Source organism: Stigmatopora nigra, chromosome 3, assembly GCF_051989575.1.
Source record: "Stigmatopora nigra isolate UIUO_SnigA chromosome 3, RoL_Snig_1.1, whole genome shotgun sequence".
Lineage (NCBI taxonomy): Eukaryota > Metazoa > Chordata > Actinopteri > Syngnathiformes > Syngnathidae > Stigmatopora > Stigmatopora nigra.
In genome coordinates this window covers 15,751,001-15,774,800 of record NC_135510.1, presented here as the reverse complement: position 1 = coordinate 15,774,800, position 23,800 = coordinate 15,751,001, and the positions used below count along the sequence as shown (strand labels likewise).

Sequence of the window (23,800 nt, the reverse complement as noted above, 5' to 3'; positions counted from 1 at the left end):
GCCTGACCATTCATGTATTTGGCATGTGGGAGGAAACAGGAGTACCCGGAAGAAACCCACGCAGGCCTGGGTAGAACGCGCAAACTCCACACAGATGGACATGACCTGGCTTTGAACCCAGACCCCAGAGCTGTGAGACCGACGCGCTAACCACTCACTCCACCGGACCACCCTTAATGATATCTAGTTTCGCGAATTTTCGGTTGACCGACAAGGCAAAATTGGCTCTTCAAGTCGTACAAAGGAGCTTCATTTCAAATCCACTGGCCGCTAACAAATTGCCCGAATCCCGGCTGAGCGCTCGTCATCGCTGGGCAGCCTGGAGGAGGAATTGCGGTACTACATCCCGTGGCCCAGCCTCCTCCTCACAGCGCTGGTCGCCATCCATCCCCTCCTCCTGTACCACAACAGATGGTGACAACAACATTACATCAAGCGGGGAGCAAAACCACAGACCGCAACATCCCGTGTCCGTCCAACACGGGTCTTTCGTCAGCATGCTCGGAGGGCTGGAAAGCGTGAGGCTGTGACTTCACGCGGGAGCAGAGGCACCATCAGCAGCAGCGGAGGAAGCGTCTCGCCTGTCTCCGTCGTGTGGGGAAGATGGCCGCGATGAAAATACTAACCAGCGGTGGGCTCTTCCTGGCGTTCTGCGCGCTGGGGCTGCTCGCTATGGCGATTTGTACCGACTTCTGGTACGAGACGGACGCGAGGAGGCACCGGGAGAGGTGTAAAAACTACGCGAACAAGCGCAACGACCCGGGTTACATCTACATCTCCAACCACAACCTCCCTCTCCAGATGCCTCCTGAGAGGAGAGGAGGCGGCCCGGAGGCTGTGCCGCTCATTAGGGGCAAGCGACACTTTGTGGCCGCAGCCTCCGCGATGGAGTCCCACTGCAGTCGACAGTTTAACTCAACCGTGTCCGGCCTTTGGAGGAAATGTCACCGGGAGGGATTCGACCTTGAAACCGAGGATCTTATTTACAAAGGTAAATATGAGCAGCGAGCATCTTGCGAGAAGCAGGCCGCGACGCTCGGCTATGAGTGCAAGCCTATAGCTTGATAATGCAAACATACACATAGCCCAGTGTTGTTAAGGCTGTAACTAGAATGTCATTTTCACTTATTTGAAACAAAATGGGGGATTATTTCATCAAGAGCATCCAAAGTGCATTTCTTTGATTACAATATTATCTCATGTAATTTTCTGAACCGCTTTATCCTCACTAGGGTCGCGAGGGGTGTTGGAGCCTATCCCTGAATTGGTGGTGGGCCAATCGCAGGGCACATGGAGACAAACAACAACTCATGATGACACTCATACCGAGGGGCAATTTAGAGCAGTGGTCCCCAATCACCAGTTCGTGGACCGATACTGGTCCGTGAGCTACCTAGTGCCGGTCCGTCAGAGTAAAAATATTAACGTTTTCAATCTCGCCCTCCTACTTGACATGAGAGAAGTTTTTATAATAACAATAATAGTTATAATAATAAATGATTACTATTGTGCTTGGGACATTTTTTTTAGCCGTTTTGGGTGTCGTTCGTGCACCAACCCACACCCACACAATTTTGTCTTAAGCTGCCCTTCCATTAGCCGGTCCGCGAGAAAATAGAAAGAGCTTTACCGGTCCGCAGTGAGAAAAAGATAGGGGCCCGCTGATTTAGAGTGTCCAATCAGCCTACCATGCATTTCTTTGGAATGTGGGAGGAAACTGGAATACCCGGAGAAAACCCACACAGGCCTGGGAAGAACATGCTACAATATTAACTTTGTTTTTTCGGTGCTCTTATAAAATAATAGCCACTTTAGCAAGATTAAATACGTTTTTTTAATTTTAATTATTTTAATGTTTTGTTACAGGGCCCTGGCAATATCAATCTAAATGTTATATAGATCGCTTGTAAATCTATCGTCTTTAAAAAAGTGAGTCATTCATTCCCTTGTTTTTCAGTTTGTTTAGTTGGGTTGTCCGCGTAACTTGATATGATTGTTAATGAATCATCTCAATAAAACATATGGAAACTATTTTATTAAGAAGTCATCTTGCACGAGCTGATCCAAAAGCTTCTTTCAGGAAGAGCCAGTTTTTGAGTCAAATAGCAACATAAACATAGTGTGAACGAAAGCAATGGCTTTGCCAGTACATTTTCCAAAACATGTCTAACTTTGTTGGAATAAAAGTTAATAAGAAGCAGCAAAATATGCAAATAATATATCCACAATTGGACAAAAAAAATAGCAAAGGTAATTTATGAACCAACAGTGTCCATACAGAAGTTTACTATTTGATGATCTTGTGTTAAATCAAATATTTAGTCTGGAAAATCACAGAGGACAAACATATTCTGTTCATTATTTTTTAAAGAAAATTCCTTAAAACTGGACTGCGATTGGCTGGCCACCAATTCACGGTGCTCACAGTCAGCTGAGATAGGCCCAGCACCCCCCGCTAATGAGGATATAGCGGTTCAGAAAATGAGAGTGAGAGAAAATGTATTAATGTTTTAGGCGATTTTATAACTTGGATCTTGTTTTCCTATGTTGGAACTACGATTTGCATATCAAAGGGTTTTGTAACCTGAACATTTTGTGTATACAAAATGTATGTTGAAAATGTAAAACTAACTTAGCAGATGTGTAATTAATGGCTGCACTATTTCTTTAATGTGAATTCAGGATTTTTTTCCCTTTGTTTTCAACAGGAATAATTCAGAGATGTATTCCTGTAACGTATCACTACACATCATCTATTCTTCCACGAAATTTACCTGTCAACATCACAAAGACCATACGACAGGATGAATGGCATGCACTTCGTGAGTAACTTCACGTTCTATTTTCATGAAGGGTTGATGAATTGACTTTTAGTCATTATTTTCGATTTGGATTCTATTTAGCATTCTGCTCTTTCTATTTTTTACTTTTAAACACATTAGAATAAGATCTATTACTTTTCCCAAAATGTAAGAGTTTTAATTTACTCTTATTTTCTAACATTGACAATGTCATTCTTAATAAAAGGAAAACTTTTAAGAATTAGGATATTTTTTACATTCTTGTCTTTTTTTTTTTTTGTGGTCCTCAAGCTGTTGTCCGAGCCTGGTTTTGAACCTTGATTTGATAACATTGAGGCGGGTTTGTTAACCCCGGTTTTTAGGCAATTCCAGATAACTTTGGATCAACCTGGTTAGAATAACTATCTTATTAGTAATGCATCTATGGAGTCTTTAATTACTTTTTTTTTTTTTCATTTCATCACATATACTCGAACAGACATGGGCAAACTACGGCCCGCGGGCCACATCCAGCCCGCGAGGCGTTTTAATCTGGCCCACCAACTTTGTCCAAATAATGTTTTTTTTTTTTCCCAAGATGGTGCAGTCACGCGGAAGCCAGTGGCAGTCGCTCTGTCCACTCTTATTTGTTTTTCGTGTTTTACAGCCCCTCTATCTTTTTTTAAATGACATTTTAATATTTCTTAATACATTCCTTTTTACTTTACTTTGGACTTTATACCTTTTACTTTAAAGATGAGTGATGATTATGTTAATACTTAAGTCCTTTTTTCTGTTTATGTTTCATATGTACTGTTAACGGATGCACTTTTTTATATGTATCGTATCTTGTGCTGACCCGGCCCATCTGTCAAAATTTTAAAGTCAATGTGGCCCCCGGGACGAAAAGTGTGCCCACCCTCTGTACTAGAACCCTAGTATTTTTGAAAAATAGCAAATAGCTGGGTCTCATATCATGTTGCAGTGCAGGGCAGTAGTTTCATGGTAAAGTTTGTTGGACAACTAGAAAAGGTTAATTCTTAGATGAAGTTGTCCTATTAGCACACTGGCCATTCTACTACTGCAATAATTGTTCTACTAAGTACAGTTCAGCCGTACTGAAGAAAAAAAGCACAATTGCCTAATGCCAAGAAACTTTTCGTTCATAATCCGATGATATCGTACAATAATATTTGAAATTTTCATAATCAATTTGGAAATGACAGTATAATCCTGACAGAAACATACTGGAAATTCTCTTAGATTGTCATGATTAGAAGGTTGTGCTCAATGTTAGGAGTTCTACGTATAATCTGGCTTCCTTCCATTTTGCAAAAACATCCATGGAAGAGTTTTGATTAGCCATAGGTATATATATATGTGAGTGTTTATGGTTCTCTGTTTGTATGTGCCCTGCAATTGGATGGCAACCAGTCCATTCAACTGGAATGGGTGGCTGCTTACATATGACTCCAATATGTAGAGGATTTATTCAAAATGGCTGGAAGTACAGGATAAAATATCTGTACAGAAAATCCACCAACTTACTTAATGTATTGCCCGTTTTAAGCAGTATATTGTAGATATAATTTTTATTTATAATTGAAGTAATAGCAAGTTTACCTGATTGTTACATTGCCCTCCCTTCTTGCAGATCTCAGAAGAATGACAGCTGGTTTTGTTGGTATGGCCGTCTCCATAATTCTTTTTGGATGGATAATTGGAGTGCTGGGATGCTGTCAACAACATGACCTCATGCAATATGTAGCCGGGCTACTCTTTCTCATGGGAGGTACTGTGTGTAAATATTTGTACACATTTGCATAAACACTATCCAGCTATAACATTATGGCCATTTATACAGTATATTAACAACATCAGATACAAGCTTTATTTCAACCCCTAGAAATTATGTCTACATATTTCTATTCTGACCAGAGTTTTATTGTGTAGTTAGTACGATTAGCTTTCTTCGGGTCATCTGCATTGTTAGTTCTGATCTCTCTCATCCTCTTCCTGACTGCACCCCGTTGATTATATTTGTGGTTCAGTTGAGGGGAGTTTTCTCATCAATCAAGCTCAATACCATGGCATACCTGTCAACTTTTCCTGTATTTTATACGTTTCTTTATCATTTCAAATTGGGTATGCCGTATAACAACATTTATTTTTTTTGTAAAAACCAATCTCATTTTAACCATTTCGGCTCTAATCCGGATCGTCTCAGTCACTGGTAGCAGAAAAAAAACGTCATTGTCGACTGCTAATATTATTATGCTTTAAGCATGATATGCGCACGTGTATTCCCCTTTTCACTATATAAATATAGCGTGTCAGCAAGCAATGTACCCATACAGTCAACCTCTAGTGAATACTGATTGGGCATCCATATTGGAGAAAATGTTAGACTTTTAAGTGTGCCCTATGTGAATAAATATGTGCCGTGTTGCATTTATACGTTTTTTTTAATTGCTAAATAAGGGGAATTGCAATCATTAACAAGCGGAGCCATTGGGCAAGGTTGACAGGTATGCCCTGTTCATTAAACCAGCTACAATTATATCCTTTCTAACGTGGTGAGGTCAGCATCTCCATGAAACCTGAATGTAAATTTTAGAAAAGGCAGTGGACCAAGACCAGCAGATAACACATGACCACAGGTTATCACTGACTCTGCTTCACAATGGACTTCAGGAAATGTGGTTTCTGTTCCTCTCCACTCATCCTCCAAACACTAGGACTATGATTTTGAATTTACTTTTGCAGTCTAGCTTTTGTTCTGGTAATCAGCAAGAGTACCTTTGACTACTTTGAACAAGTTAGAAGAAAATGTGCTTCTAGTTAAAGCACCTTCACAGTTCTTGCCTCACATAACTAAAACTCAATACCAATTACCATACTTGAACTCCTGTCTCTGAATATCTTCGCCAATCATCTTAAAGCTTGACTGTTAGATGAACAAAATTGTTGTCTAGAACAGTTCTACTTGTGTGTGTTACTCATTGTTTCTATGCATTATTCATTCTCAAACCTGCACAAGGGACTAAAGATGGAACTTAGCCTTTGGCTCCAATCATACATATTTACATATAACATGAATATGTGTATATGTTCACTAATATGTACTTTCCCTTTACTTAATAAATCCAACTTAAATCTTTGCATTTGTTTTTACTTAATGAGCACATTTCTTTTCTGCCTTCTCAGGAACCTGCTGCATCATCTCCTTGTGCACATGCGTGGCTGGTATCAACTTTGAGTTATCCCGCTACCCCCGCAACATGTACGGCCTACCTGAAGACATTAGCCATGGCTATGGTTGGTCCATGTTTTGCGCCTGGGGTGGACTTGGTCTTACTTTATTGGCTGGATTCCTCTGCACCTTGGCGCCCTCCCTGAGCACGCCGACCCGCTCGACAACTCACAAGCCGAGGTACGAGAACGGAACCGTGTGACAGCGCTCGTACGACTTACTCGCTGAGCACACAAATGCCACAAACGACTCTCTTCAAAACTTCAACGTACAACCATTTTTGTCCGTCTCACAACGCCCTCAAGATTTCCATCTTTCTCCGTGCTGATGGTGCCTAAGTTGTGATAACTCACATCCCGGCACAAAGAACAAATATTTCAAACACAAGCACTTGAACCATCCCACTTCAGGACCTCCAGGGACACCAAGAGTGCAACCTCAAATCCGAAAGGCGCTTTGGCTCTTGTAGCACAAAGATTTTTGATGTTATTTTTTGACATGATGATTTTATGGCAATCTGAAGGTGACTGTTTTACAATGGTGCTCTTGTAAATCCATTCGCAGTCATACACGCACATGCAGACATACACCAGCGTTTCCACACAAACATTTTATGCTGGTGACTCATTAGAAAAATCATCCAAACAGAGGAAATCACATGAATTGAGTCCAGAACATCTCGTCAGCATTTCTCTTTTCAGTAGTCATGTGTGCTGTAAAAATTATTTTTAAAAAATGGCAATGAGTGCCCATTCCTTACTGGTAGTGTAGCATAATGATATCAAACATTAGCCGTTACCATGGCAGATGTCTGCATTTTCTGCTGGATGAAGTGATGATACATTTGCATCAAAAAAAGAAACCATTTGATTATCTTGGAAAAGAGTTGTGTGTATACAATTGCATCTCTCTGTAGACTAAGATACATTGTTTATGTAGAGTAGATTTTGAATAAGGTTGTTTATATCTGTTTGTGTTGAAATGGCAGACAGGATGGAAGTGCAGGCTCAGCAGAATTGTGTGCAAAGATAAATCCATTATAAGGTTTAGCAACATGATGGCAGTTGAGGGTTTTTTGAGGGGGGGTTGAAAAACTAAATCGCATAACTGCTGAGCTATGATTTTATGCTGCTGTGTGCTTACAACTCTTGACAGAACCAGTTGTTTGCTGACAGCTGTGTAAAAACCTAACAAGACAAATAAGAGAGCCAAACGCAGAGTGAAATTCAAATGCTGTGATGTTTACACTTTGTCATTCTTGTTAAAAGTACACATTTTAGGAAATTGAAAATAAATGTCAGTGTTTTAGTACTCTACTTGCAAAAAAAAATACTTTAAAAATAGTGGCCATTGTGTCCTTTGGTCCTGACATTAAAAAAAAACAAACCTGAAAAATTGGAGCAAACAGACAAATATTTTATTTTAAATTCTCAAATTTCAGTGTATTGGTTCACGTCTGGTAACACCTCATTTATAAATACCGTATTTTCTCGTATATATGCTGTATTTGTCGCAAAAAAATAGATGACTGAATCGAGGGTACGGCTTATATGCGCCCAAATTAGAATTGAAACGCCATAACGCAAGACAAATTTATTGTATTGTCTATGAATGAAATTCAAGGAAAAAAAACTTATCTTGCATAAAACGTGGAAAAAACTCACTTGTGCCTGCCATTGCTCGCTCAGGGCGCCGCCATCTTACCTAGGGTTAAAAAAACTACACTGCTACGGACACATTTTCTGGTATTACTGCTCATGTCACTTCCTTTTTGAATTTGTCTATGTGCAGGCAACACCTTTTATGAATGTCCAATCCAGCAATCGATTTATACAGTATCTCATAAATACCAGATGCGACTATTTTTTGCGAGATTTTCCCTTCAAACTAACACATTTGTAATCTCTTTAAAAATCATGAATACATAGGTGAAAATTGTGAATAAGGGGGCGTCTTATACGGGAGAAATTGTAAAAGTCAACGATTTTAAGGCAATTTTAAGAAGGCGGCTTTAACGCAAAGGCGGCTAATATGCGAGAAAATACAGCAATTCGAATGCTTGGAAGAAAAAGAATCCAAATGTTTTAATGCAGGGTTTTCAATTCAAATATCTAATGTATTAATTTGTTTCCAATGTCCATTGTTTTGTTTTTTTTAAGTTAAAAAGGGAATGAATAGCATTGACATCTACAGTGATTAACATATGTGTTAGATAACACCCACCTATGATTTTCTACACAGGTATTTTCAAACTGAAATCCTTTTATATCATAATTTCAAATGTTTCCCTGCCAACTGTGACAAGTCCGAAAAATAACTTCATTACGATCTTGAGTAGCAAAATTATATTTTTTAGGTCTGAAAAACTCCATTCTTATTAAATGCATCCGGCATGGGGATTTGATCATAACGAAAGATCATGGTAAATATGATTGTTTTTAATTTAGGGCAGCATAAACCTGTGTGGTGGCCCATTTGATTTTGACAATTACTGATCTAAAAAAATAGGGAACAATGCTCTAACGAAAAACACATGCAGTTAAGATTTTTTTTCATGTGCATAAAAGTTAACTTTGAAAAAATGTTGGAATTTTTCAGGATTGGTTCATTTGTTTATGAGCTACAAATTCCATGTCATACACTTAATGAAAAAGTAGAGGAGTTTACTTGAGTATGGAAACTTGCTTAGGTTAGGTCATAAATCATTTTTATGTTTTATACTGTATACAAAAACTGGATGAAATCAGATAAGAAGAGTGAATGAAGTTTCTCTTTGAAAAAACAAAGGTATTGTAATGTGTGTTGACAACTCTGTATGTATTGTTCAGTCCTTTCCACTTTACAAGAAGTCGGTCATATGTTATCTGAAGCATGAGCAATGTCAAAACAGACAGATTACAAGTATATGTTTGCAAGGTCACATACATTAGGGTATCAAAATAAATAAGAGCATGATACACACCATGATGTGTCTTTTACAGTTTTGGTTTAAACCATGTGGTGTTTATAACAAGTCCATTCAAACTTTCATTGTGAATATATGAAGGCAGTAAAAAGGATATAAGTGTTAGAAATCATCAATGAACATTTACAATGTTAATATTCATGAGTACTTATGGAACATATTCAGTGTTTTGCTCTAAGATCACTCCCCAAACTTACCAGTAAGATATGTATTACTGATTAAATAGTAATATGAACTTGTTGACATAATGGAAGCAATATTGTACATGTATTTTCGTGTACTTTTGTGGTAACAGTCTACCCCTTCATCCTTATTTTTTTATTTTTCGAGCTGATGTGCTACAAATTCCAGACAGCCCAGAGATTTTTAAGCACAAATATGTGTCCCCCTTTCTCAGATTTTATGCATTTAAAGTGCCAATACAAGGTTTGGAAATTGAATATCTTTTTATCAATGACAATGTATTAAAAACAAAAGCACATGAGTAATTCTGCTAATTTGAGCACAGTAGTATAATGACTTCTAATTAAATCCATAGATATCTTGTTATCGTTCAACTTTTCTGTTCAGTGGAAAACCTGCCATTTAAAGTGACACTCGTTTCAATAGCAAAGCTATTACTTTTTACGTTTGTACAAGTACCATTTACTAAAACAGAGGTTTTGTGGGAATTAAAGTCATAACAGCCATGCATGATATCATTCATTTTCTTTCAGTATTAAAACTGTGGAAGTTTTTCATTTATTTATTTTACTGAAATAAAAGATGTAATTGCTAACGTTCAGATTCCTGTATTTCTTCTAGAATCAACACATTTGTGTTCTGCATTATCCTTAAACTGAGGTATTATTCTCACTAAGCACCTAACGCCATCTAGAGGATGAAACCGGTAACATATCTTTAGATTTTTATCAGACAATTTCTATGGCAAGAAATGAATTCAAGAAGTACAAAGCTGTGTTTACTTTTACCATAAAATAACCGGCGTTTAAATATTATTGGTAATATATCCAAGTGTCCAAGAGTCTGATATTAGATATCATTTGGCCTCGAAATATAGTTCATTTTCCACTATGAAATTTGAATTTCTGATGAATATACGGTGGCCCGTTGAGCAAGGGGTTAGCACATCGACCTTACAGTCCTTGGGTCGAGGGTTTGATCCCAGGTCAGCCCCCACCGTGTGGAGTTTGCATGTTCTCCTCGGGCTTCCCCTGGTATCATCCAACATTCCAAAAAAAACATGCAGGGTAAGCTGGTTGAATACCCTAAATTGCACCTAGGTATGAGTGCGATTGTGAATGGTTGTGTCTCCTTGTGCCCTGCGATTGGCTGGCCACCAATTCAGGGTTTCTAACACCTGGTGCCCTTAGTCAGCTGTGGTTGCCTAAAGCAATCCCAATGAGACTTGTGTTGAAACGCTTTTGAAAATAAATGAATGATGAATATACATTTAATCACAGATGTAATTTCACCAGAGTATTAGGCTGCAATATTATGAAAAATACAGACTGTCTCAACCTTATTTTGTGTGTGTACAGGGTAAAGAGAGAATGGCAGGTGTTAGTAACACAAACTATTTTCGATTTAAGATACCGTATTTTCACGACTACAAGGCACACATATAAGTCTTAAATTTTCTCCAAAATAGACAGTGCGCCTTATAATCCAGTGCGCCTTATATATGGAAAAAACTGAAAACCAAAAACGAAAAACCACCACTGTCGGATGTAAAAAAAAAAAAAAAAACACAAACGCCTGAACTGAAACAATACTATTAAATAAGCAGATGCCATCTTAGTTTACAAAATCTTCCATCATATAGCTCCTCCCCAACTGCAAGATTTTATACAAAAAAATCCAAAAGATCAACAATGGCTGGCTCTAGAGGTGACTGTAAAGTAGTGAGTGCTTCATACCTGGAAGTCAATAGCAATTACCGTATTTTCACCACTATAAGGCGCACTTAAAAGTATTAAATTTTCTCCAAAATAGACAGTGCGCCTTATAATACAGTGCGCCTTATATATGGAAAAAATGTCATTCATTGAGGGTGCGCCTTATAATACGGTGCGTCTTATAGTCGTGAAAATACGGTATTTAAAACTTAATTTGCTTGAAGACTGTTGCAAGAATACAAAAATAAGAATGATTATTTCTTCAAATGGTAATGGGCATTGACCACCATGTAGCTGTCAGGTGACACGGTCAAATTGCGTGAATGTACTTTTTTCCGACAGCTCCTGACCTCAGATCTGCAGGGGTCGTGTTTTTGTAGGTAGCTTAAAAAAGTCTCCCATCCTCCACCCACACGTACCATCACGTGACGTTCATTCAGCATCTGTGACGTGAAAAAGGAGAGTCACGGAACAATGTTTATAAATGATCAATTCCAAAAAACACACGTAAAACACCCGTATATTTACAAGCTTTGACTGTATATAAAGATGTCCCCATGAAAGTCAAGTGATCTTTCATATAGCTTTGTCAAAATCTCATTAAGGCAAATGAAAGAGCAACCCGTGCCACCAGCTGAGCTCACACCACAGAATAATCTATATTTGAGCATGCATACGCACAAATTACATCCCCACACAAACCAGGTTATGTGCACTATTTTCAATAAAATATTATTGCCTATGTATTTGCAGCTAGCTGTTGCAAAAGGGCCCAGAATCCACAGACAAGAAGCCTTGGAGATGAAAACCAATTGCTGCCATGGAAACAACGGACACAATATGAAGCCAGAACAAGAAATAAAGGGGGATTGAGATGAATCAATTGCACACCCACAACTCCCAGGAGATATTAACATTCCCGGGAGACCTTGCAAAGCGGGTTATTGTACAGTCAGCACCCCCCCAGCCCCCTCCAGCCCTTCTTCTTCTTCCTCATTGCTTTCTCGCCAATAAACCCTTCATTAAGGAAGCATTAAGAATTTGATCACACAAGCTCATATGCACCCCCTTCAGCCCTTCCCTCATTTTGTGTCTCACGTATACAATAAAAAATAAATGGCACACGTACAGACTTAAGCAGCCGTGGAAGGAAGCTCAGACACGTTCCATCTCAACTGACAACCTCCAGATTAAAATGTTAAGGTCGACAGAGGTCAAATCTGACATCCTCAGTGAGCCATTGTTCTGACTTACACACACTGCATGTCATTTACTCTGTAGTGCTTTCACACAGTAGTAATTTATGAAAGTATTTATGATGTCATTACCCTTATATGTGAATAGGTGCATTAATAATTCTGTATATATATATATATATATATATATATATATATATATATATATATATATATATATATATATATATATATATATATATATGTGTGTGTGTGTGTATATATGTATATATATATATATGTATATATATATATATATATGTATATATATATATATATATATATATATATATATATATATATATATATATATATATATATATATATATATATATATATATATATATATATATATATATATATATATATATATATATATATATATATATATATATATATACATATATATATATATATATACATATATATATACATATATACACACACATATATATATATATATATATATATATATATATATATATATATATATATATTTATTTATTTATTTATAGTACATACTTTTTCAATTTTTAAGGAATATATTTTGAGATATTTAAGAGTAAACATATGTAAATTTCCGATGCTACCGAGATGTCACATACCTTAAAAATAAACCGTCTTTTGGAAAAAGGCGTATTGATTAGTTTCTTGGGGCTACTTTTGTTATATGAAGAGTATTGTTGTTTCCTGTTTTCAAAAGAGCTAGGAAGCCTTACAGATCTGACATCCCATGGGGGTCCTATGAGACTAAGGTGTACTTTATCCAGATTTGGGGCACCCCCAGGAGGTCATGGAGCCCTTAGCGCTTGCCTTTAGTGGCCTAATGGATAAGCCAGCTCAACCTCCTAATCTTTAACATGTGCTCTTTGCATTTGTGTATTTTAGTGAAGAACCATGCTTTTCTTGACCCAGGATGTGTGTGTGTTTGTTTGTTTGTTTTGATATTTATATTTTAGGAATGTTATGTTCACAATTACCACACAGGCATCTTTTGTGGGTCATCCAAAATGGCCCTTCCCTACCTATAAATTCTCCTACTATGTAGAGTCTACACCAAGGGTCTCAAACTTGAGTTGGTTCTTAAGCCGCATTAATGTCAACTCTTGTTTCATGTGGGCCGGACCATTTTAGATATAATATTTAGAATAGTATTTATTTATATATTTTAAATATGTTTCAAAGAAATTGATCAAAAGCCTCAAATATTGAATTTTTGTATCGATCTAAAACAATGTTTATTTGAGCTTTTTTTTTCTTCCTGGTAAGGGAAAACGTCTTTCAATCATAGTTTTTTTTTCATTTCTAAAGGAAACTTATTTTATAAATTATGTTCAATATTAAAGTTGAAAACAGAATATATTTGTATACATTTATCTTTAGAGTTTACTGATGCTTTTTGAAATACAAACTGAGAAAAAATGGATTAAAACATTGCAATTATATATATTTAAAAAGGGAATCAGGAAATATAATATACATCTATAACCATTTGAATTTGATCCTAAAACAGATAGTCGGCCCTCATAATTTATTTTCTTGGGCCACTTTGACACCTGTGGTCTACACAGTTGGCTACATTTTGCATCCTATAAACTATTTTGTGGATTCCCCTGAGTACTGCCTGTCTCGGCCACTGCCTTACCTTGTCCTACTGAAAAATTCATATACGTTCACATGACAGCAGAGAAATGATTTAAATAGATGCCAGTAGGAGTCAGACTTGAGCCAAAGCCACAGCTAATGTGACAAGGGGCAACAATGGACCCCAACAAAATTCATTCACAGTACAGTAATAGAGTATCTTGACTTTGAGACTGCCATTTGTGGTTTTAAGACAAATATTATGAAATGTGAAAATAATTTTCACTTCAGGGTGAATAGTAAATATTTAGTTTTACAGCATTTCAACAATTTTGGATAAAATAGAGTAGAAAACATCAAAGCAAAACAACAGCACATCCATCAAATATAAACATAGCCTTGTTGTTTTAGGTATTCCATTTAAATAACCATAAGTGTTTAAGATTAAATAATAACTGTCATTTTTGTATTTGTAGTCAAGAAACATCTGAGCCACACCTACTGTTTATTTCCACAAATTCAGAAACTAAAGTTTAATTGAAAAAAATAGAGCACGATCAGTTCATTTTCTTCCTTTGGTTCATTTAATCCAGCCATTTTTTTTTTTTACCACAACACTCTGAAGTAAACGCTTTTTAGGATTGTGACTGAACGAGATGAAACTCTAATATTTCCTTGGAAGAAAACTTATTTAGTTAACAGTAGTACCACATGGCTAACTTGAACAAACATTTCAACCTCAAGCCACAAGACAGCAGAAACAAGACCTTTTTTTTAAAAGAAAATTGCTTTTTTATGTTCAAATGTTACTTTGACGCTAGTTTGTAACTGAACTGAACTACTCATCGACCAAATAATTAGATAGTCTGTGCTAAAGTTCCCACTTGGATCCCATTTACCTTTAGAACTATAATTTTTAATGGCAAAGATTCAACTAAGTACTGAAAATTGCTGTTGATTTGTCGACTGCGCCTCCAAGTTTTCAAGGTTCTTGTTGTTGGTGCCAAATTCTTCCATTACCATCAAAACACAAATGATAACTAATCGGACCACACATTGTTTATCCAATATTCTTTTGTGCAATTTTGTTGATCCTGTGCAAATTGTAGCCTCAATATTCTGTTCTTAATAGACAAGATGGGTACCTGGTGTGGTCATCTGCTGCTGTAGCCCATCTACCTCAGTGTTAGATGTGTTACACATTTAGAGATGTTCATCTGCATACCTCGGTTAGAACGATTGGTTATTTAAGATATTGCTGCCTCTCTTTAACCTCGCTTCAACCCTTCTGACCATTCTCTTCTGACCTATAGCAATTTCTCTAACTAAACTGTTGCTCAATGGATGTTTTCTCTTTTTCTGTAAAGCCCAGAGATGGTTGTATGTGAAAATTCCAGTGGAATAATATCTCTGAATTGGTACCCGGACATTTGGTCAATGGACGTTTGGTCGATGGACGTTTGGTCGATGGACGTTTGGTCGATGGACGTTTGGTCGACGGACGTTTGGTCGACGGACGTTTGGTCGACGGACGTTTGGTCGACGGACGTTTGGTCGACGGACGTTTGGTCGACGGACGTTTGGTCGACGGACGTTTGGTCGACGGACGTTTGGTCGACGGACGTTTGGTCGACGGACGTTTGGTCGACGGACGTTTGGTCGACGGACGTTTGGTCGACGGACGTTTGGTCGACGGACGTTTGGTCGACGGACGTTTAGTCGACGGACGTTTGGTCGACGGACAGTTCTCTCTCTCATGATTATAATTTTGAGAGCGAAAGATTACCTGGTTGATCGCTTTCAACAGTAACTCTCTCTCTCTTATGATTACAATTTTGAGAGCGAGCGAATCCGGCAACCAAACGTCTGTTCGACGAAACGTCCGTTCGACGAAACGTCTGTGGACCAAGTGTCCGTCGACCAAATGTCCGGTCACGCTCTGAATCAGACCACCCTGTCCAGCACCATAAACCATGCCATGGTCAAAGTCACTTAAATCACCTTTCTTCCTTATTCAGATGCTTGGTTTGAGTAACAACTCGAGTAGAAATTGTTTCTTGAATGTGACTTAATTATGTTCTTAATGCTTAATTGGTCAAAAGTCTTTCCATTTCTCTTCAGTTTATCTTATTAGCAAATAATGTGATGAAGAAAGAATGGCCGTGGCATGATCTTGTGAGAGTCTCTCCTTCAAATGACACAGTCACACAATGTGTCATGGTTAAAAAGCTCATGGAGAGCCTAATTGGGTTTAGAGAAGAAAGGAAAGTGTTCTTCTTTTTCACCACCAAAGACTGGCACTGCACTTCACAGCCACAATGATTGAATAGTCCCCAAAGGAAATGGACGGGATGAAGAGGGCGGGGTGTGGTTGGGGGGGGTGAAAACACATACGTGAGGAGGGGCCGTCATGCTCAGTTGCTCATTAACAAGCTGTCTGATTTAACCCCTCGCTAATGACTTTGTCGTGCAAATCAATAGTATGTGCATGTTACAAATGTGTGTATGCACATAGGGAGGTCATCAGCGTGCATGGCAATTGCAGTTTGTTGCATATTTCTTGCCACATATGATGGCAGATGTGCCTTTTATGGTGATAGTTGGACATTCGGTCAGTGTTTTTGCTGTCAAAAGCTGAGGAAAATATAATGGAAGTCATAGTTATACTATAGGAGTTATAGTTGAAGACTAAAAGATGGATACAGATTAGCTTTAAGACACACTAAGATGTCATATTGAGAACCTCAGGCAAGGCATTTCATTTTACTGTCTAGAATATTATATAGTTTGGGTTTGGATTTGAAAGAACATGTTGCAAGGTCCATGATAGGTTGAATTTTGTGTGGAATAACATTCACCGTCATTTGAACTCAACACCATCAACGCTAGCTTGGAGTAAATATCATGTACAAGAATATCCCATAATGTATGTCATCAGGAAAAAAAGTGTTTTTTTTAAAAACTGGGTTTTTTTGCCTTTTTTTGTTTTTTTTGTTATTGCGACTGATCAACTTCACACTTGCACATTCACAGCAAGACACACAGTTTTACTAAAAGACCTTTTGACTGTATTTCTTTTTTATTGAAACTGATTGACAGCATTGATTTCCAGTTAAAAGTGTGTTAGCTCAATAAGATAAATTGGATTGGATTGGATAACTTCATTCATCCCGTATTCGGGAAATTACATTGTGGCAGTAGCATCTCATCTAATTTTCGGTATCGCTTTATACTCATTAGGGTCGCGGGGGTGCTGGAGCCCATCCCAGCTGACTGCAGGCCAGAGGCAGGAAGATCGGACGAACAAACGTGTACTCTCACACCCATAACTAGGGGCAATTTGGAGTGTCCAATCAGCCAACCATGCATGTTTTTGGAATGTGGGAGGAAACCAGAGTACCCGGAGGAAACCCACACAGGCTCGGACACAACATACAAATGGACATGACCTGGATTTGAACCCAAGACCCCAGAGCTGTGAGGCTGACGTGGTAACTATTCGCATCACCGGGATGTCCGCTAAAAGATAAATCATGCACTAAATAGATTTAAACTGATTACCACTGAAATTGTACTTCTTCCTTCTTGGTCAGTTATAGAGCTCAAAGCAGAATTCCTAATCTCATTATTTTATTTTTTTTCGAACCACATGTTATTAATCCATCAAGTCGGCGCTGTCATCTTAGTGGAAGTGAAATAAATCATCCAGTGTACAATGAGACGCCTTCCAAAATGGAAGGACACTGTCTCCCAAGGGTGCTGCCATTTGAACTGCACACAACAGCCATATCTTTGCAAAATCAACCTGAAAGAGGCACGTTTGTTTTCCCTTCAGGTTTGAACTCTTAGCTGAAGGTCTGTGTACTGAATAAAATCATTGTCAGCCCAGTCTTATCCAGACCATTGGTTGCCAAGCAACCCTAGCTCCCAGAAGGCCTTTCCTTGAGCCTTTGTATTGAAACACACAGGTGGTGAATGACTCGGGGAGGCTGAAAGCCATCAACATCTCTATTCCAGGTATGCCAAATCAGGAAGTGATTCATGTTAACACAATGTCATTAATTATCTTTGAAATATCATTTTCACTCACTCCTACAAGGGGGGGGGTTTGTTTTTTTTCGGTGGAAAATAAAGGAGGAGGGATTTATAACTACCATGTTCTGTATAATGGTTACAGTAAAAGCACAAAACCTGTGGTAGTTTGCTGGAAGGAAAATGTATTTTTTTAAGTGAGTAATTGGAGGGCTTGGTTATTTTATATATATATATATATATATATATATATATATATATATATATATATATATATATATATATATATATATATATATATATATATATATATATATATATATATATATATATATATATATATATATATATATATATATATATATATATATATATATATATATATATATATATATATATATATATATATATATATATATATATATATATATATATATATATATATATATATATATATATATATATATATATATATATATATATATATATATATTTAAATAAATAATAAACAAAACTGAGGTTCAAGGTTGAAGGATACATTAATACGGATTTGATTAGCTGTCAGTGGTTATTCATTGCTTGGTGACTGATTTTGATGGGGGTCATAAAAAGAAAAAAAAAAGCTAAAGGCAAATAATGTAGGTGTAGGGCTTACCCGTATATAAAGAACTTTATCCCCCACTCGATAACAGCTCTTTGGCTGCTTTTCAACAGGGAACCTATTTGGACAGCTGCAGGGTGGATTTTCAGTAATGTTTCTTACCTGATGAAAGACAAAGTAGAACGAGAAGGTGTTAATGCAATGCAAACAACGTCACCGAGTTAAAGAAAACACACATTTGCAGGGCCGTACAGTGTCGTCCAGAATGTTGTCGGTCCTGGTGCTTATTCTGGCCGTGAATTTGTTGAAGTGATGTTTCGGGCTTGGTGTTGGAGAGGGCGCGGAGGGTCTTGTTGCAAATGCCACCTGGGTTTGGCTTTTAAGAGCATCAGATATATCAGTGGAACACAAAGGGGTTTGTGTTGAAGCTGTGGTTGTGCAGAGTTTCGGAGCTGAGAGCATGGACTGCAGAGGGGGTAAACATGTGGGCATTAGGTCTGCAGTGGCTGATGGAAGATCAGACGCGAGAGGTTTGATGTGGGCTTCAGAGTAGCAGGTTGAACTTGGAGTGTGGGCCACAGGTGGAGAAGGAGGGGGAAGCGTTGGGGGCTTGTTTGAATGAGATAGTGAGCAAAGCTCCGGGGGAGGAAAAAACGAAAAGGGTAGCGGAGACAGTCTGCCCTCCTCCTCCTCCTTTTCTATCTCTCGCTCCAAATTCACAAGGCCTGGAGGTTCCACGCCATACCTGAGAAGGCAAATACATGGCTATATAAGAAAAAAAAAATATATATATATATATATATATATATATATATATATATATATATATATATATATATATATATATATATATATATATATATATATATATATATATATATATATATATATATATATATATATATATATATATATATATATATATATATATATATATATATATATATATATATATATATATATATATATATATATATATATATATATATATATATATATATATATATATATATATATATATATATATATATATATATATATATATATATATATATATATATATATATATATATATATATATATATATATATATATATATATATATATATATATATATATATATATATATATATATATATATATATATATATATATATATATATATATATATATATATATATATATATATATACACACATGTAAACTGGAAACATAGATGGATATTTACTCTTTAATTATGCCACTCCTTACATCCGGATATGATAATCTCTACACAATTGTTGCGTAATGTCAAATTGCAACATCTTGATGGTCATTACATCAAAGTAATTAATGTACTATTTACCTGGCAACCATGCGTCCAAGCGCCATTAGGCACAGGCATACCTCGCGTGGTCGCTTATGGAGGACTTCTCATGACACACGTAGAGAATTCAGACAAAAATGGGAAGAGAGACAAAGTTAGAGACCAAAATAAAGATTGAATGAATAGGATATACTGTATAGCAAAGTATCCTTTCTAGAGATAAATGTGCGTATGACAACAGTGACATATCTCGGAACATTGAGGTGGACGTGCTAAACCAGGGGTGGGCAAACTTTTCGGCCCGGGGGCCACATTGACTTTAAAAATTTGACAGATGGGCCAGGTCAGCACAAGATACGATACATATAAAAAAGTGCATCCGTTAACAGTACATATGAAACATAAACAGAAAAAAAGGACTCAAGTATTGACATACTCATCACTCATCATTAAAGTAAAAAGTATAAAGTACAAAGTAAAGTAAAAAGGAATGTATTAAGAAATGTTAAAATGTAATTTAAAAAAAGATATAGAGGGGCTGTAAAACATGAAAAACAAATAAGAGTGGACAGAGCTACTGCCACTGGCTTCCGCATGACGGCGCCATCTTGGGAAAAAAACACAAAAAACATTATTTGAACAAAGTCGACGGGCCGGATTAAAACGCCTAACGGGCCATATTAGGCCCGCGGGCCGTAGTTTGCCCACATCTGTGCTAAACACTTGACAGCAGTCACCTCCAAATAATTAATTATAAGTAAAAATTACGTTTTGTCTCACTGTATCAAAAGGGAGTTTGATAAATTTACAATAAAACACAGCATAATATGTTTGTACTCTTTCACAGTGTTGCCTTATCCAAACTTGGCTAAAATTAAATATTGTAGGAATTGATGACTTATTACGTTTGAGAAGAGGGAAGATAATTGAGCAGGAAGGTAGAAACAGGATATTTTTATTTTTGATTGACAATTACATTGGCTTTAACTCACCCAAATCTTCTGACTCAAAAAGGTGGGACCTATCAATACCAATCTTGCAGCACCAGTACAAGAAATTAGCTGTGTTGTCTCGGGCCAAAAATGATCCTGAAGTTGCATCATTTCGCCAGTGGATCACTCTTCTTGTGAAGGACTGCACAAGCCACACACAAATAAACACATGGTAATTCCACGTATATCTACATAAAAGAAGTTATACGTCAGTAGGATCATCTCCTTTATTCTGCAAAGCTCCACGTGCTCATGTTTGTATATTAACCAGTCAGCGATACACACAACACAGACTGTTTTTATTTGAAAATAATGTTTTAATTCAGTTACACCACCTTGCCATTATTGCTCTGGCTCATCTTTTCTTGGAGGAGCTGAGCCAGTTGACAAAGAACGACGCCATTGTCCAGTTGTTCTATTAAACTGTCAGCAGTGAGGTCCCCACCTGTGCACCAACACACACACACACACACACACACACACACACACACACACACACACACACACACAAATACTATTACTACAGGTTATTGTTTCCAATGAAATTTCAAAATTCTTTAAAAAAAGGAGCACATCTTGTGTATCATATCTGCAAATAACTACATTAGATATTAGGGTCAAACTATCACAGATTTTTTTATACAAATTAGGTGTTAGAATATTGTCAAAAAGTATTCAAAGTATTGGAATTGTACAAAAAAATACTCATGTAGCTTTGTGGATCAGCGTTTTTTGAAACCGATGACGTTACGGGATGACAGGATTTTTAGAGGATATATTACTCAATGGAAAATGAATATACTCATTGTGGTTATTTATCATGGGAGATGTTGGACAATGAAATTGAAAGTGAGATAAAGGAGGAAGTAAGTCTCAAAGAAAATGAGATTTTACCGTACAAGTTCAAACCGGAGCAAGTACGGCAAGGAAGCAAGTTAATGGTGCTCCATTAACATTGGACCTACTGAATATTAAATAGTATCTTACACTTGCGTCACTCGGCTATAGTGATTAATAAGATCATAATTTATCATCTTAAATGAAAAAGGGGATTTTGTACTGGTGCAAGTATTGGCGATTTTCTGATAAAACGACAAACCACAAAACTTCGAGCCACCACTGTAACGAGTGTTCATGTTTTTGGAATGTGGGAGGAAACCAGCATAACAGGAGAAAATCCATGCAAACACAGGAAGAACTTTCAAGTAAGTACCACACAGGAAGATCCAGTCCTGGGAATATAAGTCAAAGTGTTTTTTTTTAGTTGTACTGCTTGAAACCCACTGGATGTTTTTGTAGTTGTATTGCTTGAAACCCACTGGATGTTTTTGTAGTTGTACTGGTTGAAACCCACTGATATCCATTAGTATATAATTATTGTTAAAAAGCCAAATAGGATGAAAAATTTCAACTCCATAGATCCCAACTGTTTAATAGGAGTGCAGGCATGTCATTGTAAGGAGAAAAAATTCTAAAGAGCCAGAGATAATCAGTATTTACAAGAAATGTGTTTTATGCCATTGAACACCATCCTATGTTTATCCATTGCTCAAGAATACCTGGATAGTAAAAGCATAGCAACAGTTTATTTTGGATTGTATTTGATTTGTTTACATTCTAACAACGGTTCCCTAATTGACTGACATATATTTTGAGAGAATTCATTTGGGATGTGATGATGTTTCCAAACAAATATTATTTGGAATAAACTTCTTCAGGGCGCCATTAACTGTTATCATCTTATTTCATATAAGAGGGTTCAATTAAAATGTTTCACACTACACAAGCCAATTGTGGTGACATTGTTCCAGCCTTGAGTGGGATACCATTGTTTCACATTTAAAGGGAGCGTGAGTATCTGCATTGATTAGCGGCGAATGGAGTCACAATCACTTTTGCATGGTAATGTTAATCAAGCTCACCTAGGATGGAATTGAGCCAAAGAGCAAGGTCTTCTTTCATAGGCATCAGGCTGGCATCATGGCGATATGGTAGCCACTGGCTGTACTCCTGAGGACTGCTAAGGCCCGGCCCGCAACGGTGCCGCTGCCCAACAAGACAGCTCATCCCCAACCCTGTCAGTGGGCTTAGAGGACTCTCAGCCCTCCTGTTCATTGATTCCACTTCACCTTCCATAAAGTTTTGTCCTGCAGGGAGACACGTGTTATGTTTTTGGTATCAATTGTGCTATATTTACAAAAGTCATGTAAAATCAAATATACTCTTCAAATATACTATCTATTCATTGCCAGCCTGATTTTCATTCATGTAAAATCATTCATTCATGTAAAGTCATGTAAAATCAAATATACTCTTCAAATCTTCTATCTATTCATTGCCAGCCTGATTTTCATTCATGTAAAATCATTCATTCATGTAAAGTCATGTAAAATCAAATATACTCTTCAAATCTACTATCTATTCATTAATTGATTTTCATTTCTTGTCATCTGGCAAAACCCAAACCAAACCACCCCCCCCCCTCCATCACCCTTACCCACCTACACAAATAACTTACAAAAGAATTGAATAAATTAAATGAATGTACATTTTGGCTGTCACCAAGTTCATCTCTCTTTTGTTGGAAATACAAAACTTGTCCAAAAGTCTCTGTTTAAGCAATGTATTCTTTTCAACTGAACAGGTTAAAGTGGCAAGTGAAAATTCCAATTACAGTAGTTTCAGTATAGAGGTAAATCTTCCTAATTATGGTGGAAAATATGTTTTGGATCAGATATTTCCTTGCGGTTGTCTGGAAACCAATTTAACGTCCCCTCACCTACTGCTGGAAGTTTACCGGGAAATGCTCCAGCACCACCCGTGACCCTTGTTAGGATATGTTTCGGGAAAATTTATGAATCAAATAAATGGTTGTAATTGCATTTAAACCAGTGACCGAGACGATCCGGGTTAGAGCGGAAATGGGTAAAACGGGATCGGTTTTACAAAAAAAAAAAACGGACTTAACAAAAAGATTCCTATACAAAACTTGTTTTACGACATACATAATTTGATATAATAAAATAAATGTATAAAATAGGTGATAGGTATGGGGTAAAAATAAACAATGCACACAGTTATTACATTATTTGACCTTGTCTGTGTGTTACTTCTTTAAGAACATATTCTTCATATTAGATATCCAAAGCGCATA

The 23,800-nt window shown here is 36.9% G+C and overlaps 2 protein-coding genes across 2 annotated transcripts; one reads left to right on the top strand and one right to left on the bottom strand.

Annotated features, from left to right (window-relative positions):
- Positions 1–346: 346 nt before the first annotated feature.
- Positions 347–9,776, top strand: tmem276b (transmembrane protein 276b). Its single transcript, XM_077713679.1, has 4 exons — positions 347–991; positions 2,709–2,822; positions 4,435–4,572; positions 5,988–9,776. Exons 1-4 carry the CDS (start codon positions 604–606, stop codon positions 6,233–6,235), a joined length of 888 nt encoding a protein of 295 aa, XP_077569805.1. The 5' UTR covers positions 347–603; the 3' UTR covers positions 6,236–9,776.
- A 1,374-nt stretch (positions 9,777–11,150) lies between these two features.
- Positions 11,151–22,782, bottom strand: gas2b (growth arrest-specific 2b). The gene is made up of 7 exons (XM_077713610.1): positions 22,569–22,782; positions 20,982–21,091; positions 20,647–20,788; positions 19,694–19,757; positions 18,601–19,093; positions 18,403–18,510; positions 11,151–11,339 (listed from the first exon to the last, which is right to left on the bottom strand). Exons 1-7 carry the CDS (start codon positions 22,780–22,782, stop codon positions 11,151–11,153), a joined length of 1,320 nt encoding a protein of 439 aa, XP_077569736.1.
- Positions 22,783–23,800: the final 1,018 nt, after the last annotated feature.